Below are 21102 nucleotides of genomic sequence, written 5' to 3'. Positions count from 1 at the left end.
TATATTTTTACTTACTTCCTCGTAGAATCTAATTAGATTAGTTTGACATTATCTATTTTTCCTAAAGCCATGCTGATTAGAACTCATAATCTTGTTTACACGAATATGCTCATCAATATAATCCCTTATAATCCCTTCAAATATCTTCCCCACTATTGATGTCAGACTAACTGGTCTATAGCTTCCTGGATCATCCCTGCTTCCCTTTTTGAAGAGTGGCACCACATCAGCTTTACGCCAATCCTGGGGTACCATGCCTGAGGATAATGAGTCTTGAAAAATTAAGAGTAAAGGTTTGTCTATAACAGTGCTAAGTTCACTTAACACCCTTGGGTGTATTCCATCTGGGCCTGGAGTTTTATTTACCTTAATATTTTTTAGTTTTTTCCTGATATCCTCTAAACAAAACCCAGTTAGTGGTATGGACTGGCATGTTCTATTCTGTTCCAAAGTATCATTCAATGGTTCCTCTCTTGTGTATACTGAAGAAAAAAACTGGTTTAGTACCTCAGCCTTCTCCCTGTCATTATTTATCATGCTACCCTCCACACATTTTAATGTACCTATATTATCCTTCTTAGATTTTTTGCTATTTATGTACTTAAAGAACCTTTTAGGGTTAGACTTAGAATCCTTGGCAATTAATTTTTCATTTTCAATTTTGGCTAATTTGATTGCTTTTTTGCATGCTTTGTTACATTCCTTATAAATATTGTATGCCGAGTCTGTACTATTTTCTTTTAATAATTTAAATGCCCTACGTTTTTTCCTAATTTCTTTTAACACATTTTTATTTAGCCATAACGGCTTAGTTTTTTTATTTTTATTTTTATAACCATATGGTATGTATTGATATGTATATTTATTTAACAAATTTTTAAATATTATCCATTTAGAGTCAAAGAATGGCAGAAATATTTAGAAATTACTATTCTGGTCTATACAATCTAACTCCTAACAGAAATCAGGAGGATCATAAATCACATTGCCAACAATACTTAGATCTCATAAATTTACCCATAATCCCTACAGACGAGTTAGAGCCTCTCGCCACACCAATTAAAGCTGAAGAGATTGAAGCTGCGATCCACTCTTTAAAACTAGGGAAAAGCCCAGGACCAGATGGCCTAACAGGCGCCTATTATAAAAAATTTAAACACCTTTTAATGCCACACCTACTTTCCATCTTCAACCAAATTGATCAGAAATCTGAATTACCCCCTTCCATGCTTGAAGCAATAGTGACTGTTATACCAAAGCCAGGTAAAGATCCCACAATTCCCTCCAATTATCGCCCGATTTCTCTTTATTCAATATTGATGTAAAGATTTACGCAAAAATATTAGCCACTAGGATCAATAAAATCTTACCCTTGCTTATACATCCAGACCAGGTGGACTTTGTGCCGTGGAGAGAGGCTAAAAACAATACAGTAAAAGTACTTAACCTAATACAATATGCAACAAATCACAACATCCCCTCCATTTTACTTTCGACAGACGCTGAAAAAGCTTTTGACAGACTAGACTGGACCTTCCTACACCTCACCTTACAGAAATTTGGCTTCCCTGACAGTTTTATTCAGAAAATATTTGCCCTTTATTCAAATCTGACGGCCAAAATCAAGGTTAACGGAATTTTGTCAACCTCTTTTCAAATTTCTAACCGCACTAGACAGGGCTGCCCACTATCCCCATTATTATTTGTACTCTCTATGGAGACCCTAGCCACAAAACTACGTAATAACCCTGACATCCATGGATTTGACATAAATACCACCCACCACAAACTAGCACTATATGCAGACGACCTCCTGTTGACCTTGACCCAACCGGCTGTTTCTCTCTCTGCGGTACAGGGCTCCTTGAAGAGATTTGGCACCTGCTCCAACTACTTAGTTAACCAACACAAATCTGAGATCCTCCCCATTAATTTAAATGATAGAGACATCCAGGTACTCTGATCACAGGTACCATACTTAATACAACAGTCTTCACTAAAGTACTTGGGTGTCTATCTTTCTAACGATCCACAACAACTTCACGACCTAAATTATGAAGCTCTAATAACAACCATCATTAAAAACACATCCCTATGAAACGGGGGGCGGAGCCGGCTGCTGCCATGAGTGCAGCGTAAATCCGGAGCTCCGAGCTGGCAGCCCTTAAAACTTTAAATATCCCACTCTATCTTTGCCTAATTTAAACTAGCAGTAGCCTCACTACTTACTGATACCCCAGAGATGCCTGATACAGCAAAATAATCTCAACAAATATGCGGCAAGGAAGCAGAGGAGCCGCTACAATTTCCACAGCACTGTGACCAGCCGTGAGCAGTAAACCTTAACAGAAATAAGCCGACTGAGACCTCAAGAGACACAGGACCATACCTGAAAACGTAGTTTGGAGCTCACTCTCCTCCACATTACGGCCGCCGCGAAGAACAATCAGACCGCACCGGAAGTGTCCCGGCCACCATCGCGGCTGACAACCTCAGGGCAACCACAAGTGCCGCGAATGCCGTATGTACTACAACCAAAGCAGGCACTGTAGGTCATATCTTCCCAATATTAGAAAACACTAACGCTTACCTGGGGAAAACCTTGAGGGTGGAGGAAGCTCTTAGCCGAACTTGCTAAAGCGATAAGTGTCTTCCCGGAAGTGCACCGGACGCCATAGCAGCCCTTATTTTCTGCTACGCCATACTTATTAGCAGACAGTGGAAATAAACAAGCACACCCTACTCTTCATAAAACAGTTTTGGTCAATGTCATTCAGACTGATTGTTGGGGCAATAAAAGTTTAAAAACATACTGATATTCTATAGAACCCACTCAGAAAAGAAATTAACTTAGTGGGAAGGGGAGGTGGACCTTTCTCTAAGGGATAAACTGCATAACATTACACCAGCTCACAACCCCTAAACATACAAGGGAGCCAGGACTCACGTGACCCTCTGTATGCTGTCACTGAAAGTAAGATCATTATAGAGTTTGCACACAGCAGGTACCACAGAGGCAGCGCATATAGGCCATAAAGTGATTCACTTTGTACCACATCTGCAAAAAAAAAAAAAAAAAAAAAAAAGAAAAGTACTGTGCTGAACAAGAAGGCTGTTCTTAAGCCTAATATCCCTGCAGAAAATTTTAGAAAACGCTAGATATCAGAGTCAGCACCTTAAAGCCTCACCCTGTATGAACCTATAGACCCTATTCAGGTAACACCACTGAGCACCAGAGACAAGTGATAGAACTCAGACCATTCTCAAACCGAGTTCTCGTGATCTGCTCTCCCTGAAACTTATCACTATGACATCCAGAAGGCTCAAGTCAGATAAACCCCTAAAACCGTCTGCAATTAAAACAACTACCATCTCTTCCTACATGCAAGCCACAGATATAACAGAGGCAAGAGACAAGAGACTTTCTGTGGACCGCCAATCCTCTACCTTACCTGCTTCACAAGATGAGGACGCTACCTTTACTTCAACTATCCTTCAGGGCCTTCCATCCAAGCAAGACATTGCAGACATTGTCCGCACGTGCATTAGAGAGGAATTAGCAGGCATGAAACAAGACATCCATACCATAGGGCTACAAGTGGACTCTCTTGAAACCAACCAAGATGAGATAAAAGAGGATGTCCAATCCCTCACAGATCAAGTAGCCACACACCAAGAAACCATCTCCTCACTCCAGGAAAAACTAGAAGACTTAGAGAATAGGAGTCGCCGGAAAAACATAAGAATCAGAGGAGTTCCTGAGAGTGTTCTCCCCCGCGACTTCCCAGTTTATCTCCAGTCTTTATTCCAACAAATAAAAGAATCTGCATGTACCACAGACATTCAATGGGTGCGAGCCCATAGATCTCTCCGACCAAAGCCCCCGGACACCGCACCTCCAAGGGACATTATTATTCGCTTTAAAAATTTCCTTGAAAAGGAAATGCTCCTGAACCAATCAAGAAAGCTACAACCAATTAGATATCGGGGTAATGTTCTCCAATTTTACCAGGACCTGGCCTCGCAAACCCTACAGCGCAGAAAAGAGTTCAGCCCCTTAACAACACTCTTACGAAACAAGAAAATCCCATACAGATGGGGCTTCCCAACCCAGGTCTGGGTACTCAGAAATAACACTAGATTGACATGCAGATCTCCAGAAGAAACAGAATCTTTTTGCAAACTATTGGGGATAGACCCCCCATCTGACTCTAACATTCAGCACAAAAATGGACCTTCAACATCAAGAAATAACAGAGATACACTTACTCCTGAGCAGATGGTTGCTGGCAAACGGAATCAAAACTCCAACCAAGCACAGTCCTCCCACGCGCATCCAGTATCAACACTTGCTTCATTGCAAAATCATGAAGCTTACAGGGACTCAACTCATTGAACTTGACAGAGACTCTCCTTTTCACATCCTAAGGTCATGTTAAGTATGCTCTAGTCTGTCTAAGTGTTTGCTGCCATGAGAGGTTCTGTATATCCAGTCAAACTCTGATAAATTTGTGGGGTGTGTTTTTGCCGGGCGGCGATAGCCATGTACTGTATGAAATTTGAGAGGGTGTTATCGACCTCCCAATCTGCAAGCACCCTAAACCTAAATGCGTGCATGGTGGTCGCTGCTGGGAGCGAATACATATCATATTCCTGGTAAACAGTCAGTATACCCCTTTAATAGGAGCTTAGTATACACACATAGTTGGTTTAGGTAACCTATAATGCCAAGTTCAGGCGAATTAATTGCCACTTATTGACACATGCCTCATGCTGACAGCAATTTATACTCTGACACATTTAGCTGAGAATCACTGAGAGCCTATGCGCTCCGCCAAAGGCTATGTTTTTCTATTTATATAAGTTTCCAGAAGTTTGATTATCTCTAAACAAAGGGATAACATTTTTATATATACACCACAAGGGTTAGCTAACAGTTTTCCCCTCTACGAGTGCTCTCAGAAATGGCCTATGTTAGGCAGGGAGCCTTTTTTCTGTTTTTTCTGTTTAATTTGTTTAAAGTGTTTTACGTGTTTATTTTGTTAAGTTGGATATATTGTTACTTGATATGTACCCAGTTTAATGCAACTCTAATACCTGTTACAATGTTCATGAACATCTATCTTATTCTCAAGCCATATGCCAATACATGCCTCAACACTCAATTATACCACAGAAGTCTACAACTCTATAACATCAATAATGACCTGTAATCCACCACCTCAATTGACCCTCCTGACTCAAAACGTAAAAGGCTTTAACTCGCCAATAAAGAGATCTAAAGCCCTATCTGATCTGTCAAAGCGACACATAGACATTCTCTTCCTTCAAGAAACGCATTTTAAATCACATAACGTACCTAAATATTTTGGGAAGCACTTCACCACACACTTCCATAGCACAGGCCCGAATAAAAAAAATGGGGTGAGCATTCTGATACATAAATCTGTCCCATTTACTATTATCAAAAAGATTACAGATAGAGAAGGCCGATTCCTGGGTCTGTCAGGTCTATTATACGGAAGACCCATAACACTCATAAACATATATGCCCCCAATACCCACCAACTCCCCTTTTTCCGCACTATGTTTACTAAAGTACTAGACTTAGCTAAAGGCCCAATCTTTCTGTCCGGAGATTTCAATGTACCTTTACAGCCCACTATTGATAGTACCAACGTAAACATACAAATTCCCCGAAAACTTTCCAAAACCATTTGGCAGGGAATGAGAGACATGAAGCTTTACGACATTTGGAGATTTATGCACAGAGAGAAAAGAGACTATACCTTCTTTTCCCACCCCAACAAATCTTATAGTAGGCTAGATTACATCCTTACAAACCAGAGTGGTCTCTCCCACATAAACAAATGTGATATAATACCGACTTTCTGGTCAGACCACTCGTCTGTCCAACTTAAATTCACCTGGCCCAACACCCCTCTTACCCCTTACCAGTGGAGACTGGACGATAGTCTCTTAGATAACCCAGACTCGGTTCCTAAACTAACTAAATCTATCGAAGAATATTTTACCATAAACTCCAGATCGATTGAGAATAACTTTGCAATTTGGGAGGCACATAAATGTGTACTTCGTGGAGAGCTGATCAAATAAAAAGCCCATCACACACAGACCTACCGTAAACGATATCAGGACCTCACAACAAAATATGCACAGCTAGAACATGCGCATAAGAGATCCCCAGAAAACACTGACATTTTAACTGAAATCCAGACAACCCGAACAGAGTTAGACAATTTTTTGGACATAGAATACCAGTTACAGCGCAAAAAAACCAATAGTTTGTTTTATTTTGAAAATAACAGATCAGGTAAACTTTTAGCTAGAGCGTTAAAAAAAAAGAGATTCAAATCCCATATTTATGAACTACAAAACCCCAAAGGAAACCCATTCCAAACTACCCCGGATATCCTGCAGGCCTTTCACGAATACTACACATCGTTATATAATCTCCAAAACGAAGGCCCCACAACAGATCACTCTGCTAAACTCATACAGTATATCACAAAATACCCGACACCTGTATTGACAGAGGATCAAAAAAATCAACTCAACAAACCAATATCCCCTCAAGAAGTCCAAATAGCTATTAAAACCCTTAAAAACGGGAAAAGCCCAGGGCCAGATGGCTTTACAGCCAAATATTATAAAACTTTCTCGGCTATATTGACACCTCACCTTACTACGATTTTCAATGAGGTAGCTGACGATAACCCTTTCCCATCTTCAATGCTGGAAGCACAGGTGATTGTGCTTCCGAAACCAGGTAAACCCCCAGACACGCCTGCGAATTTTCGACCCATCTCCCTCCTGAATTTTGATGTAAAACTGTTTGCAAAAATCATAGCTACCAGAATAAACCTAATCCTACCCTCAATCATACATATCAATCAAGCAGGCTTCACACCCTCTAGGGAAGCTAGGGACAATACCACCAAAATATTAGACCTTATGGAATATGCCACTACCCAAACGATCCCATCGGCATTTCTAGCTATGGACGCGGAAAAGGCCTTTGACAGGCTAGACTGGTCTTTTCTGAAACAAACTATGCACACATTTGGCTTTCCCCAACAAATTATAGGGAAAATATTCGCACTCTACAATAATCCACAGGCCAAAATTAAATTAAATGACTCCATCTCTTCCCCTTTTAAAATTACAAATGGAACAAGGCAGGGCTGCCCGCTCTCGCCGCTTCTATTTATATTGGCGATGGAAGTGCTGGCTTCCCACATCAGATACGATGCCAACATTCATGGAATAGAGATTGGATCTGCCACATATAAGATAACCCTATACGCGGACGATATCTTTTTAACGTTAAAAGACCCCGAGACATCATTACCCCCCCTGTTGCAAACATTACAAACGTATGGATTATACTCCAACTTTAAAATCAACATCTCAAAAACCGAATTATTGGCCATACACTTACACTCTAATGTAATAGAGAAAATACAACAAAGATATCATTTTCGCATACAGTCTAAGGCAATTAAGTATCTGGGGGTATACATCTCACCATCTATAGAAACCATAATCTCACTAAACTATAAAACCCTTAACTCAACAACTCAAACCACCCTTAACTCATGGAATTGTAAGCCCCTCTCCTGGCTAGGAAAAATCAACGCTATCAAAATGATTATTTTACCTAAAATCCTGTATTATTTGCAAACCCTCCCAATTCCCCTCCCAGACAACCTACTATTTTCCCTGCAAAAACAATTAAACTGTTTCACATGGTCGCACAAAAGGCCCCGCATTGCTACCTCCACTTTATATCGCCCAAAGGAGCTAGGAGGGATCGGAGCCCCAAATCTAATGCGCTACAGACAGGCAGTTTTTCTAACACGAATTACAGACTGGTGCAAACACAACATGAATAAGGAATGGGTACAACTAGAACAATCACTCTCAGATCAGCACTACCTCTGCGGGAACTGTTGGATTCCCAACGCCCAACGTAAATTACTACATACAACCCCAAGGTTAGTGCATGAAACCTTTAGACAATGGGACAACATACTTCAGAAATACCCTGCAGTCTCCACCACATACTCCCCTCTGACCCCGGCTAGTAAGAACATACCATTTCCATTTCTGAAAGGGATAACCAACATATCCCACCCCACCCCCCTTTTTGCAAAGCTCAATCCCACACCACCTTTTCTACAAAGACGGTGAAATTCAATCACAACAGGCAATATGCGAAATCCTTGGGACACATTTCCAAAACTGGTACACTTACACACAATTGAAACACTACCTAGCGACACATACCTCCAGATCTCAATTTAAAAGGCAACTTTCTCCATTTGAAACAATGTGCTTTCAACCTCACCCACAGAGAGGAATTCTATCTCTGACATATAAAATACTATCACGGGTGTCTCACTCGATACCCCCTACTTACGTAGCTAAATGGGAATCGGACTTAGAAGTCACTTTGGAACCGCCTGAGTGGAATATCATATTCCAGCAGATGACCAAAGCCTCATCATCCATTTCGGTGCTGGAAATGAATATCAAACTGCTAAGTAGGTGGTACTATACACCAGTCCGATTACATCACTTATTCCCCAGTACGACTACCATGTGCTGGAGGAATTGCGGAGAGCCAGCTACTTTTGCACATATCTGGTGGACTTGTCCGATAGTATCATCCTTTTGGTGCTCCCTAAGATCAGAGATTGAAAAAGTTATGGGCACTCCACTCCCGTTCACACCTTGGGTCTTTCTTTTCAACAAATTCCCCAAAATCTCATGCAAATTAAAACAAACACTTCTTACGATCATGATCAACTCTGCAAAAAGACTAATCCCGCTTAATTGGAAAAAAACAAACTTGCCACCCCCTGCAGTTTGGAAATCCAAAGTGACACACTATCTCCAGCTGGAGAAATACCACTACACTAGTACCAAACGAGCGGAAGAATTTAATAATATAACATTTCTATGGGAGGAATACATAAATAGCCAATATTAACTTACCCCCTCGAACTCCCTCATCAACCGACCATAAAATAGCAATCTCGCATGCAATCTCTTTACACCTAGACCCTAAACATACTCACAACGTAAGGTTAACCTATGACAGTCAGAAGGAGGTCATTGTTATTCTCATGGTGGTCATTTTCACTATTATTTTATCCATTGTATATTGTCAATTACGAGTGCTGGCTGATTGGTACCTGTTGCCTAACCCAACAGTAATAATTAACCTCGAGTCTTATTGCTATAAATCTAATTGTTTAACTGTAACAGATTATCATTTATTGTAACATTTGATGTCAGTTCAAAAGTTTCTTTAATGCTTCTCTATGTATATTTTGGAATAATCTCAATAAAAGAATTTCAAAATTTAAAAAAAAAAAAAAACAAAAAAAAAAAAAACACATCCCTATGGCTACATAAAAATATATCCTGGCTGGGTAGAATTGAGGTAGTTAAAATGACCATTCTCCCTAAAATACTTTACCTGTTCCAAACCCTTCCTTTGCCATTATCAGAGACATATATCTCCAGATTACAAACCGTAATGAACTCATACATTTGGAAAAAACGTCCACCTAGAATTGCCAGATCGACCCTTCACCTCCCTAAGAAATTCGGAGGTCTAGGAGTATCAGACCTATCTAAATATCGTAGTGCAGTGTTCCTGAGAAGGTTGGTGGACTGGTGTACACTCCCCTTGAATCATTATAGAATCTGGGCGACCTTGGAGCATGATCTCACAGGTCTGGCTCAATTGGGAGCATACTGTTGGCAACCTAAGATGAACCAACCACCCCTAACTAAAACTTACCCTATAATAAGAGAAACATTTAAATGTATGGTCGAGTGTGATACTTGGACATCAACATCTCTCCACGATCCCATCCCCTCTGACAACGGTATTGTCCAACACCGATTTCCCAATTGGGATGTCGGTAACACCAAAGCAGCAGAGTAGCTTAGACAGCCTTCTCCCACTATACACACTGCTTGAAGAAGGGAAGCTGATCCTCAGACAACATTTAGAGGAACAGAATATCACACAATTCACAAATTGGTTTAGATATCTGCAACTTAATCACTTTGTAGACACACATAAGCTCAAGTACCAGATACTAAGAGACCGTACACCGCTAGAAAAGCTTTGCACCATAGACTCTACTCCAGTACACATTGTCTCCACCTTATACCAGTTCCTCATCATACCTCTAGAAATTCAATACACACCAACAATCATCTCTTGGCATAAAGAACTTCCATACGTTCTGACAGAACAAGAATGGCAGGTAATCTTCCAGAACACAGGCAGATCTGCACATTCAGCCGCCTTGTTAGAAACAAATTATACATTTTTACTCCGTTGGTATCTTACCCCTCATAAGCTAAAATATATCTTCCCTGAAGCATCTAATAGATGCTAGAGAAAATGTTCAGGAAAAGGAACTCCTTTTCACATTTGGTGGGAATGTCCTAAAATAGTGGAGCTCTGGAGAAGCATCAACTGCGAAATGAGTATACTACTGAACTTTAACATTCCTCTAGACCCTATGATATACTTATTCCATGTCACTCCTAAACTCCCCTTTAACCCTTTGAGTGCTAAGCAATTTCCCACCTGGGTGCTAATGTTTTCTTAAAGGTTTTTTTTATTTAATATTTTTAAAAATATTTTTTTAACTTTCCAACGGTGGGTCTTGGGGGTCTGTAGCTGCTTAGATGCCTGAGATACAGGCTTCAAAGCAGCATGCCCCCTGCTCCTATATTTAACATTGTTTATGTTAAAGTTGCACGGTGACGTCATCACGTTTATTGCGCGTGACGTCACCACGCAAAACGGAAGCCCCGGCGATGCCTTTCATTATGCAGCACCGATCACCGGGGTAGGAGCGGGTGGGAGCCCCCAGATCTCCCTCAAGTTGGGAAAGTGCTAGTGACGGCTCTGAGCTGTCATTAGCACCAGAGTGGGAAACTCTGTGACGGCTCAGAGCCGTCATTAGCACTCAAGGGGTTAAACAACACACATCACTTCTTCAACTGGCCATATGTAGCGCAAAACAAGTGATCCCTAGAATGTGGAAATCGGAAACTGCACCAACGTTATCTATGTGGTTATCACAGATGGAAACTAATCTCTCCTTAGAGAGGTACTACTATTACACAATAGGAAAGCTGGACTATTTTGCTGAGATGAGGTTCTTTTGGGAATCCCACTATCATCTCAAAATAAAGAGAAATAACCCTTAAATAGTTTCCAGACTAGGACGGACAGAGATACACTCATAGAGAGTAGACACACACCTTATATGACCTTTCCTATAATTCTAAATATTGGAATATATATTTTAATGTGTGAATATTTGAATATACTCTTTTAGGATGTATAACACCCCTTGATGACCTAGGCATATGAATCTTATAAAGTTGTTAAGACCAGTACCAGAACACAATTGTGACAATATACTGTTTTCCTGGTGGAAGTTTTCTATATTGTAATGTGAAATTTTGATACAAATAAAAGATTAATAAAAAAAAAATAAAAAAAAAAAAATGAAACAATCTTACCAGAATCTATGCAATGGAACAGGAACACGGCCCTTCAAGTGTGACAGATAGTAACATCGCTTCTGACATGGACTTGAGTGAAGAAACCAGGCAGCGAAACTCGTCAACACAGATTGCCTATGGAGCTGTTAATGAGTCTGGATGGTTTTGCAGAAAGACTCTCCCTGCATCTCCGGACTCTAACTTTCCTCCATGCTCTCACTGAGAGGCTTACAGGATTACTTAAAACTCCAGTCCCATCTTGAAGAGTACTACCCTCCATAAGAGACTACTCCAAAATCTTCTAAGACTTCTCTGTCAATTCCTGTGACGAAAGGCAAAGAATGACTGGGGTTATGAGGAAGTAGGGGAGGTATTTAAGCCTTTGGCTGGGGTGTCTTTGCCTCCTCCTGGTGGCCAGGTTCAGTATTTCCCACAAGTAAGGAATGCAGCTGTGGACTCTTCCCATATTAAGATGGAAATTCTAAATTATGAACCTTAATATTCTCTCCTTGCAAAAAACAATTCCCTTACTCTTCACGTTTTAGAAAATTTGGTTTTGTAGTCGAGAAAGAAATCTGTTCCGATTTTGTCCAAATCATTATTTATTCTCGGTTTTCTGATAGATACAAAAACTTCTACTCTGTCTCCTCTCAGAGAGAATAAAGAATATCAATAAAGAAATTTAAAAAACTCTCTCAGATTCTATCAGGACAATAGCCAGGATAGTTTCTTTTTTTTATCCTTTATTATTTATTTTGCCTGCTCCTTTACATTATCTGGAATTGCAGAAAAAATTATTCACTTAAGAAAAGATTTACTATTCTCATATTATTCCTTTGTCCTCAGACGCCAAGGAGGAATGGAAGAGCAGTTTCTGTCAAAGCTCCGAATTTAATTATCGAATTAGACACCAGTTGTGTCATTTGGGGGGCTCGTTGAGGTCCTATCACAGGAGGCAAATGGTCTGTGGAAGAAAAACGCTTTCAAATCGATTGCTTAGAACTTCTTGTGGGATCTTTGGGGGATTAAAGCGTTGTAACCTCTTCTCCAATTTCTATCCTTTTAAAAATAGAAAACGTTTCAGCAGTTCAATACTTAAATTGTGTGAACTTTACCAAATTCTGAGACCTTTTCATTATCACAAAATAGTTAATTCATCTCTGCTTGGACAGAAACATTTGTTTCAAAGCAGAATACATTCCAGGTTTATCCAACACTGCTGAAGATTGGGGCTCGTTATCTTTGCTTTCAAACTTTAAGAGGGCCTCTAGGTATCTCTAGGTATCTTTTCGCAAGGTTATCACAGAGGTAAAAAAGTATATTAATATAACTGTGTTGGTTTTGCAAAAGTAGGGAATGGGTAATAAAAGGATTATCTATATTTTAAAACAATAAAAATTCTATTGTAGACTGTCCCGTTAATAATGTAACAGTGGATTACAATACATAGGTCACTGTCTACATTTTTTGAGCCCGCTGGGAATTTGAGAATATGATGCCAATATATGAAAACAATAAGATGTACAAAAGAAACACTTACCCAATCTTTGGATGATTTGAATGGGAGAGAAGTAGACGTGCTTCTTCAGAGTAATTTCTACTGAAATACCTAGAAGACCAATGTACAAAAGTTAATCTATTCTGGGAATGTGTGTGTGTGTTTTAATAAATGCATACAGAAAAGTCCATGTGTAAAGATAATGGATGCTTAATGTTGTATATATTATAAAAATAAAAAAACATAATTTATGTAAGAACTTACCTGATAAATTCATTTCTTTCATATTAGCAAGAGTCCATGAGCTAGTGACGTATGGGATATACATTCCAACCAGGAGGGGCAAAGTTTCCCAAACCTCAAAATGCCTATAAATACACCCCTCACCACACCCACAAATCAGTTTAACGAGAAGCCAAGAAGTGGGGTGATAAGAAAAAAGTGCGAAAGCATAAAAAATAAGGAATTGGAATAATTGTGCTTTATACAAAAAAATCATAACCACCATAAAAAGGGTGGGCCTCATGGACTCTTGCTAATATGAAAGACATGAAGTTATCAGGTAAGTTCTTACATAAATTATGTTTTCTTTCATGTAATTAGCAAGAGTCCATGAGCTAGTGACGTGTGGGATAATGAATACCCAAGATGTGGAACTTCCACGCAAGAGTCACTAGAGAGGGAGGGATAAAAATAAAGACAGCCAATTCCGCTGAAAAACTATCCACACCCCAAAATAAAAAGTTTCAATCTTATAATGAAAAAAACTGAAAATATAAGCAGAGGAATCAAACTGAAACAGCTGCCTGAAGTACTTTTCTACCAAAAACTGCTTCAGAAGAAGAAAACACATCAAAATGGTAGAATTTAGTAAAAGTATGCAAAGAAGACCAAGTTGCTGCTTTGCAAATCTGATCAACCGAAGCTTCATTCCTAAACGCCCAGGAAGTAGCAACTGACCTAGTAGAATGAGCTGTAAACCTTTGAGGCGGAGTTTTACCCGACTCAACATAAGCATGATGAATCAAAGACTTTAACCAAGATGCCAAAGAAATGGCAGAAGCCTTCTGGCCTTTCCTGGAACCGGAAAAGATAACAAATAGACTAGAAGTCTTTCGGAAATCTTTAGTAGCTTCAACATAATATTTCAAAGCTCTAACTACATCCAAAGAATGCAACGATCTTTCCTTAGAATTCTTAGGATTAGGACACAATGAAGGAACCACAATTTCTCTACTAATGTTGTCAGAATTCACAACCTTAGGTAAAAATTTAAATGAAGTTCGCAACACCGCCTTATCCTGATGAAAAATCAGAAAAGGAGACTCACAAGAAAGAGCAGATAATTCAGAAACTCTTCTAGCAGAAGAGATGGCCAAAAGAAACAAAACTTTCCAAGAAAGTAATTTAATATTCAGCGAATGCATAGGTTCAAACGGAGGAGCTTGAAGAGCCCCCAGAACCAAATTCAAACTCCAAGGAGGAGAAATTGACTTAATGACAGGTTTTATACAAACCAAAGCCTGTACAAAACAATGAATATCAGGAAGATTAGCAATCTTTCTGTGAAACAGCACAGAAAGAGCAGAAATTTGTCCTTTCAAGGACTTGCAGACAAACCTTTATCCAGACCATCCTGAAGAAACTGTAAAATTCTAGGAATTCTAAAAGAATGCCAAGAAAAATGATGAGAAGAACACCAAGAAATGTAAGTCTTCCAGACTCGATAATATATCTTCCTAGACACAGAATTACTAGCCTGTAACATAGTATTAATTACGGAGTCAGAGAAACCTCTATGACTGAGAATCAAGCGTTCAATCTCCATACCTTCAAATTTAATGATTTTAGATCCTGATGGAAAAAAGGACCTTGCAATAGAAGGTCTGGTCTTAACGGAAGAGTCCACGGTTGGCAAGTAGCCATCCGAACAAGATCCTCATACCAAAACATGTGAGGCCATGCTGGAGCCACCAGCAGAACAAATGAACGCTCCTTTAGAATCTTGGAAATCACTCTTGGAAGAAGAACTAGAGGCGGAAAGATATAGGCAGGATGATACTTCCAAGGAAGTGACAATGCATCCACTGCTTCCGCCTGAGGATCCCTGGATCTGGACAGATACCTGGGAAGCTTCTTGTTTAGATGAGAAGCCATCAGATCTATTTATGGAAGTCCCCAGATTTGAACAATCTGAAGAAATACCTCTGGGTGAAGAGACCATTCGCCCGGATGTAAAGTCTGGCGACAGAGATAATCCGCTTCCCAATTGTCTATACAAGGGATGTGAACCGCAGAAATTAGACAGGAGCTGGATTCCGCCCATGCAAGTATTCGAGATACTTCTTTCATAGCCAGAGGACTGTGAGTCCCTCCTTGATGATTGACATATGCCACGGTTGTGACATTGTCCGTCTGAAAACAAAAGAACGACTCTCTCTTTAGAAGAGGCCACGACTGAAGAGCTCTGAAAATCGCACAGAGTTCCAAAATGTTGATTGGTAATCTCGCCTCCTGAGATTCCCAAACCCCCTGCGCTGTAAGAGACCCCCATACAGCTCCCCAACCTGTCAGACTTGCATCTGTTGAGATCACAGTCCAGGTCGGAAGAACAAAAGAAGCCCCCTGAACTAAACGATGGTGGTCTGTCCACCACGTCAGAGAGTGTCGTACAATCGGTTTTAAAGATATTAATTGATATATCTTTGTATAATCCCTGCACCACTGGTTCAGCATACAGAGCTGAAGAGGTTGCATGTGAAAACGAGCAAAGGGGATCGCGTCCGATGCAGCAGTCATAAGACCTAGAATTTCCATGCATAAGGCTACCGAAGGGAATGATTGAGACTGAAGGTTTCGACAAGCTGAAACCAATTTCAGACGTCTCTTGTCCGTCAAAGACAGAGTCATGGACACTGAATCTATCTGGAAACCTAAAAAGGTTACCCTTGTCTGAGGAATCAATGAACTCTTTGGTAAATTGATCCTCCAACCATGTTCTTGAAGAAACGATACAAGTCGATTCGTATGAGATTCTGCTAAATGTGAAGACTGAGCAAGTACCAAGATATCGTCCAAATAAGGAAATACCACAATACCCTGTTCTCTGATTACAGATAGAAGGGCACAGAGAACCTTTGTAAAAATCCTTGGAGCTGTTGCTAGGCCAAACGGCAGAGCCACAAACTGGTAATGTTTGTCTAGAAAAGAGAATCTCAGAAACTGAAAATGATCTGGATGAATCGGAATATGCAGATATGCATCTTGTAAATCTGTTGTGGACATATAATGCCCTTGCTGAACAAAAGGCAGAATAGTCCTTATAGTTACCATTTTGAATGTTGGTATTCTTACATAACGATTCAATATTTTTAAATCCAGAACTGGTCTGAAGGAATTCTCCTTCTTTGGTACAATGAATAGATTTGAGTAAAACCCCAGACCCTGTTCCAGAACTGGAACTGGCACAATTACTCCAGCCAACTCTAGATCTGAAACACATTTCAGAAACGCTTGAGCCTTCACTGGATTTATTGGAACGCGAGAAAGAAAAAATCTTCTTGCAGGAGGCCTTATCTTGAAACCTATTCTGTACCCTTGTGAAACAATGTTCTGAATCCAAAGACTGTGAATCGAATTGATCCAAATTTCTTTGAAAAATCGTAATCTGCCCCCTACCAGCTGGGCTGGAATGAGGGCCGCACCTTCATGTGGACTTGGGAGCTGGCTTTGGCTTTCTAAAAGGCTTGGATTTATTCCAGACTGGAGATGGTTTCCAAACAGATGGTTTCCTGTAGGGGAAGGATCAGGTTTTTGTTCCTTATTCTGACGAAAGGAACGAAAACGATTAGCAGCCCTATATTTACCTTTAGATTTTTTATCCTGTGGTAAAAAAGTTCCTTTCCCCCCAGTAACAGTTGAAATAATAGAATCCAACTGTGAACCAAACAATTTATTACCTTGGAAAGAAATGGAAAGCAAAGTTGACTTAGAAGACATATCAGCATTCCAAGTTTTAAGCCATAAAGCTCTTCTAGCTAAAATAGCTAAAGACATATACCTGACATCAACCCTAATGATATCAAAGATGGCATCACAAATAAAGTTATTAGCATGTTGAAGAAGATTAACAATGCTATGAGTATTATGATCTTTTACTTGTTGTGTTAAAGCCTCCAACCAGAAAGTTGAAGCAGCAACATCCGCCAAAGATATAGCAGGTCTAAGAAGATTACCTGAACATAAATAAGCTTTTCTTAGAAAGGAATCAATTTTCCTATCTAAAGAATTTAAAGGAAGTACTATCTGCCGTAGGAATAGTAGTACGTTTAGCAAGAGTAGAGATAGCCCCATCAACTTTAGGGATTTTGTCCCAAAACTCTAATCTGTCAGATGGCACAGGATACAATTTCTTAAACCTTTTAGAAGGAGTAAATGAATTACCCAGATTATTCCATTCCCTGGAAATTACTTCAGAAATAGCATCAGGGACAGGAAAAACTTCCGGAATAACTACAGGAGGTTTAAAAACCGTATTTAAACGTTTAGATTTAGTATCAAGAGGACCAGATTCCTCTATTTCTAATGCAATTAAGACTTCTTTAAGTAAAGAACGAATACATTCCATTTTAAATAAATATGAAGATTTATCAGTGTCAATCTCTGAAACAGAATCCTCTGAACCAGAAAAATCATCATCAGAAACAGAATCAGAATGATGATGTTCATTTAAAAATTCATCTGAAAAATGAGAAGTTTTAAAAGACCTTTTATGTTTACTGGAAGGAGGAATAACAGACATAGCCTTCCTAATAGACTTAGAAACAAAATCTCTTATGTTAACAGGAACACCCTGAGCATTAGATGTTGATGGAACAGCAACAGGTAATGGAACATTACTAAAGGAAATATCTGCATTAGCAAATTTATCATGACATTCATCACAAACAACAGCCGGAGGGACAGTTACCACAAGTTTACAACAAATGCACTTAACTTTGGTAGATCCAGCATCAGGCAGCGATTTTCCAGAAGTAGCTTCTGATCCAGGGTCAATCTGAGACATCTTGCAATATGTAATAGAAAAAACAACATATAAAGCAAAATTTATCAAATTCCTTAAATGACAGTTTCAGGAATGGGAAAAAATGCCAATGAACAAGCTTCTAGCAACCAGAAGCAAATAAACAATGAGACTTAAATAATGTGGAGACAATAATGACGCCCATATTTTTTAGCGCCAAAAAAGACGCCCACATTGTTTGGCGCCTAAATGCTTTTGGCGCCAAAAATGACGCCACATCTGGCGACGCCAACATCTTTGGCGCAAAAACGTCAAAAAAATGACGCAAACACAAACAACTTCCAGCGACAAGTATGACGCCGGAAATGACAAAGAAATTTTTTTGCGCCAAAAAAGTCAGCGCCAAGAATGACGCAATAAAATGAAGCATTTTCAGCCCCCGCGAGCCTAACAGCCCACAGGAAAAAAGTCAAATTTTAAGGTAAGAAAAATTTATTATTCATATGCATTATCCCAAATAATGAAACTGACTGTCTGAAATAAGGAATATTGAACATCCTGAATCAAGGCAAATAAATGTTTAAACACATATATTTAGAACTTTATATAAAAGTGCCCAACCATAGCTTAGAGTGTCACAAAAAATAAGACTTACTTACCCCAGGACACTCATCTACATGTAGTAGAAAGCCAAACCAGTACTGAAACGAGAATCAGTAGAGGTTATGGTATATATAAGAGTATATCGTCGATCTGAAAAGGGAGGTAAGAGATGAATCTTTACGACCGATAACAGAGAACCTATGAAATAGATCCCGTAGAAGGAGATCATTGAATTCAAATAGGCAATACTCTCTTCACATCCCTCTGACATTCACTGCACACTGAGAGGAAAACCGGGATCCAGCCTGCTGCGAAGCGCATATCAACGAAGAATCTAGCACAAACTTACTTCACCACCTCCACGGGAGGCAAAGTTTGTAAAAACTGATTTGTGGGTGTGGTGAGGGGTGTATTTATAGGCATTTTGAGGTTTGGGAAACTTTGCCCCTCCTGGTAGGAATGTATATCCCATACGTCACTAGCTCATGGACTCTTGCTAATTACATGAAAGAAATAGGGGGGTTGAGCAAAGAGTTGATCCAGCAGGATGCATCTTAGAGAAGTCCCTGGCCCTAATACAGAGATTATGAGTTTTATTTGTCATCTGCTAAGTCATATTTTATATATTTACAAGTAGTCCTAGAGGAGTTCGTTAGGGTGTTTCAAGACTGCATCCTTAGCCTATGTTGTTCAGTAAAACCATACAACCCCCCTCCCCAGGTTAGTGAGTTATCGAGCAATTTGACTCGTATTGAAATAGAAGAATAATCCTGCGCTACACATCTGATTTCTTTGTACACAAAGTAACTGCTTGCATAGTTACGGTGGGATACCTCACTTTAGAGATATTCAAAATGGCAAATATGATGAGGAAATTCTGTGGCTGCTAGATGCCCACTTTTCAAAATTGGAGGAAGCACGTATAACTGTGTTTAAGAAGATACTTCTGACTAATATCTTTCCAGTGCAAACAGATGTATGAAGACATTGAGCCGTCCCTTGACAAGAATGGATCGCACTATACCGTTTTACTGCAGGATAATAAAAGATTTAACTAAGAGGGGCAACCTATTTCTGGACAAGTTGGAAGTCCCTTTTGATAATTCCTGTGACTTCCTATCTGCTACAGCCCATCCAGCAACTGAAGACTCGCTACAGAGAGTTGATGCCATATACTAAACCGAGTCTACATTATTTGGATTAAGTGTTGGCACCTACCTTTGAGCCTATGCTTATTGACAAGACTTCTAGTTATGCACACAACTGTACTAATGAACTAGTACAGTATGCCATCTCTACAAACTTTCATGCTCTCTTATGTGGAACCCATACAAATAACATGGAACTATAGTGGTAACTTGCTCCAGGACAAAATATTGCCCTATATGCTCCTCATGAGACCAAGGGATCATCATCCATTTGAATCACTGGGGAGGGCGGACGGCTCCCCGGATTGTCAATTGGACTCGCAACCTTGTTGTACCCTGGCAAATTGAGATAGTATGCCAGGTGCAGTATAACTGAACTGGCGAGCAAGGTTGGGTTAGCCTCAGTCTTTACCTTGCTTCTATTTATACCAGAAAACCTTCTTCAGGACGCTTCTTTGACCTGGCAGGTTACTGTGGGGTGACTTGTTTAGCAGGTTCTGTGCAGCCGTAGTCACCTTAATGCTCATAGGATATGACCTTTCCAGCGATCTGGTTTAAGCTTTACTAGTTTATCACCTTGTATACGTTTAACCTGATATTTAATTATATATTTTATTGAAACCAAGAAGTCAGAATGCTTAAGAATAAGCTTAGACCTCCCTTGCCTTCTCATTCAGTAAAAAAAAAAGAAAAAGTAAAGGAGTTATATAATATTGAGGTGGCTTTATATAAGTTTTTATAAGATTCTTTTTATACCCCTATACCTGTCTTGTCATAATATGACTATAATATGGCCCCTCTAGTGGTATACTCAGTTGTAACCCTTTTCAGAAGCTCCCTTAATTAATATCTTGGCATCTTTTCTATTTTGCCTTACAGATGTATTTTGGGCTTGACCCCAGGACTCATGAGGATACTACAACATGCTTTTATATTGTGTTTCCAAATCCTATATGTTGCCTACTGTGTACTCTCATTGCTCATCTCCCACAAAGTTATGTGCACTTATATATATATATATATATATATATATATATATATACTGTATACACACACACATATACAGATATACACACATATCACACACACATATACTGTACAAAAGCCTTGGGCCACCAATAGATTTGTTGTTTTAGCAATGGTATAATGGCCATATATAATTTCTCAGTCTCTAGCATACAACCAGAAAATACAGGATATTTGCATGCAGTATTAAAAAACCTGAAAAAAAAATAGCTTCTATAGGCTAAAGTGGCAAGTAT

The 21102-nt window shown here is 39.5% G+C and overlaps 1 protein-coding gene across 1 annotated transcript in view; it reads right to left on the bottom strand.

The window, feature by feature from the left end:
• The window catches only part of ELMOD2 (ELMO domain containing 2), a gene marked incomplete in the record, with an annotated part of 447084 nt that overhangs the window by 116218 nt on the left and 309764 nt on the right, over positions 1 to 21102 (bottom strand). The window contains 1 exon segment of the mRNA XM_053703694.1: positions 13109 to 13177. Within this exon segment, the coding sequence (XP_053559669.1) occupies positions 13109 to 13177 (69 nt within the window).

The sequence above is a fragment of the Bombina bombina genome, chromosome 2, assembly GCF_027579735.1.
Source record: "Bombina bombina isolate aBomBom1 chromosome 2, aBomBom1.pri, whole genome shotgun sequence".
Taxonomy (NCBI): Eukaryota; Metazoa; Chordata; class Amphibia; order Anura; family Bombinatoridae; genus Bombina; species Bombina bombina.
This window is presented reverse-complemented; position numbering and strand designations above follow the sequence as displayed.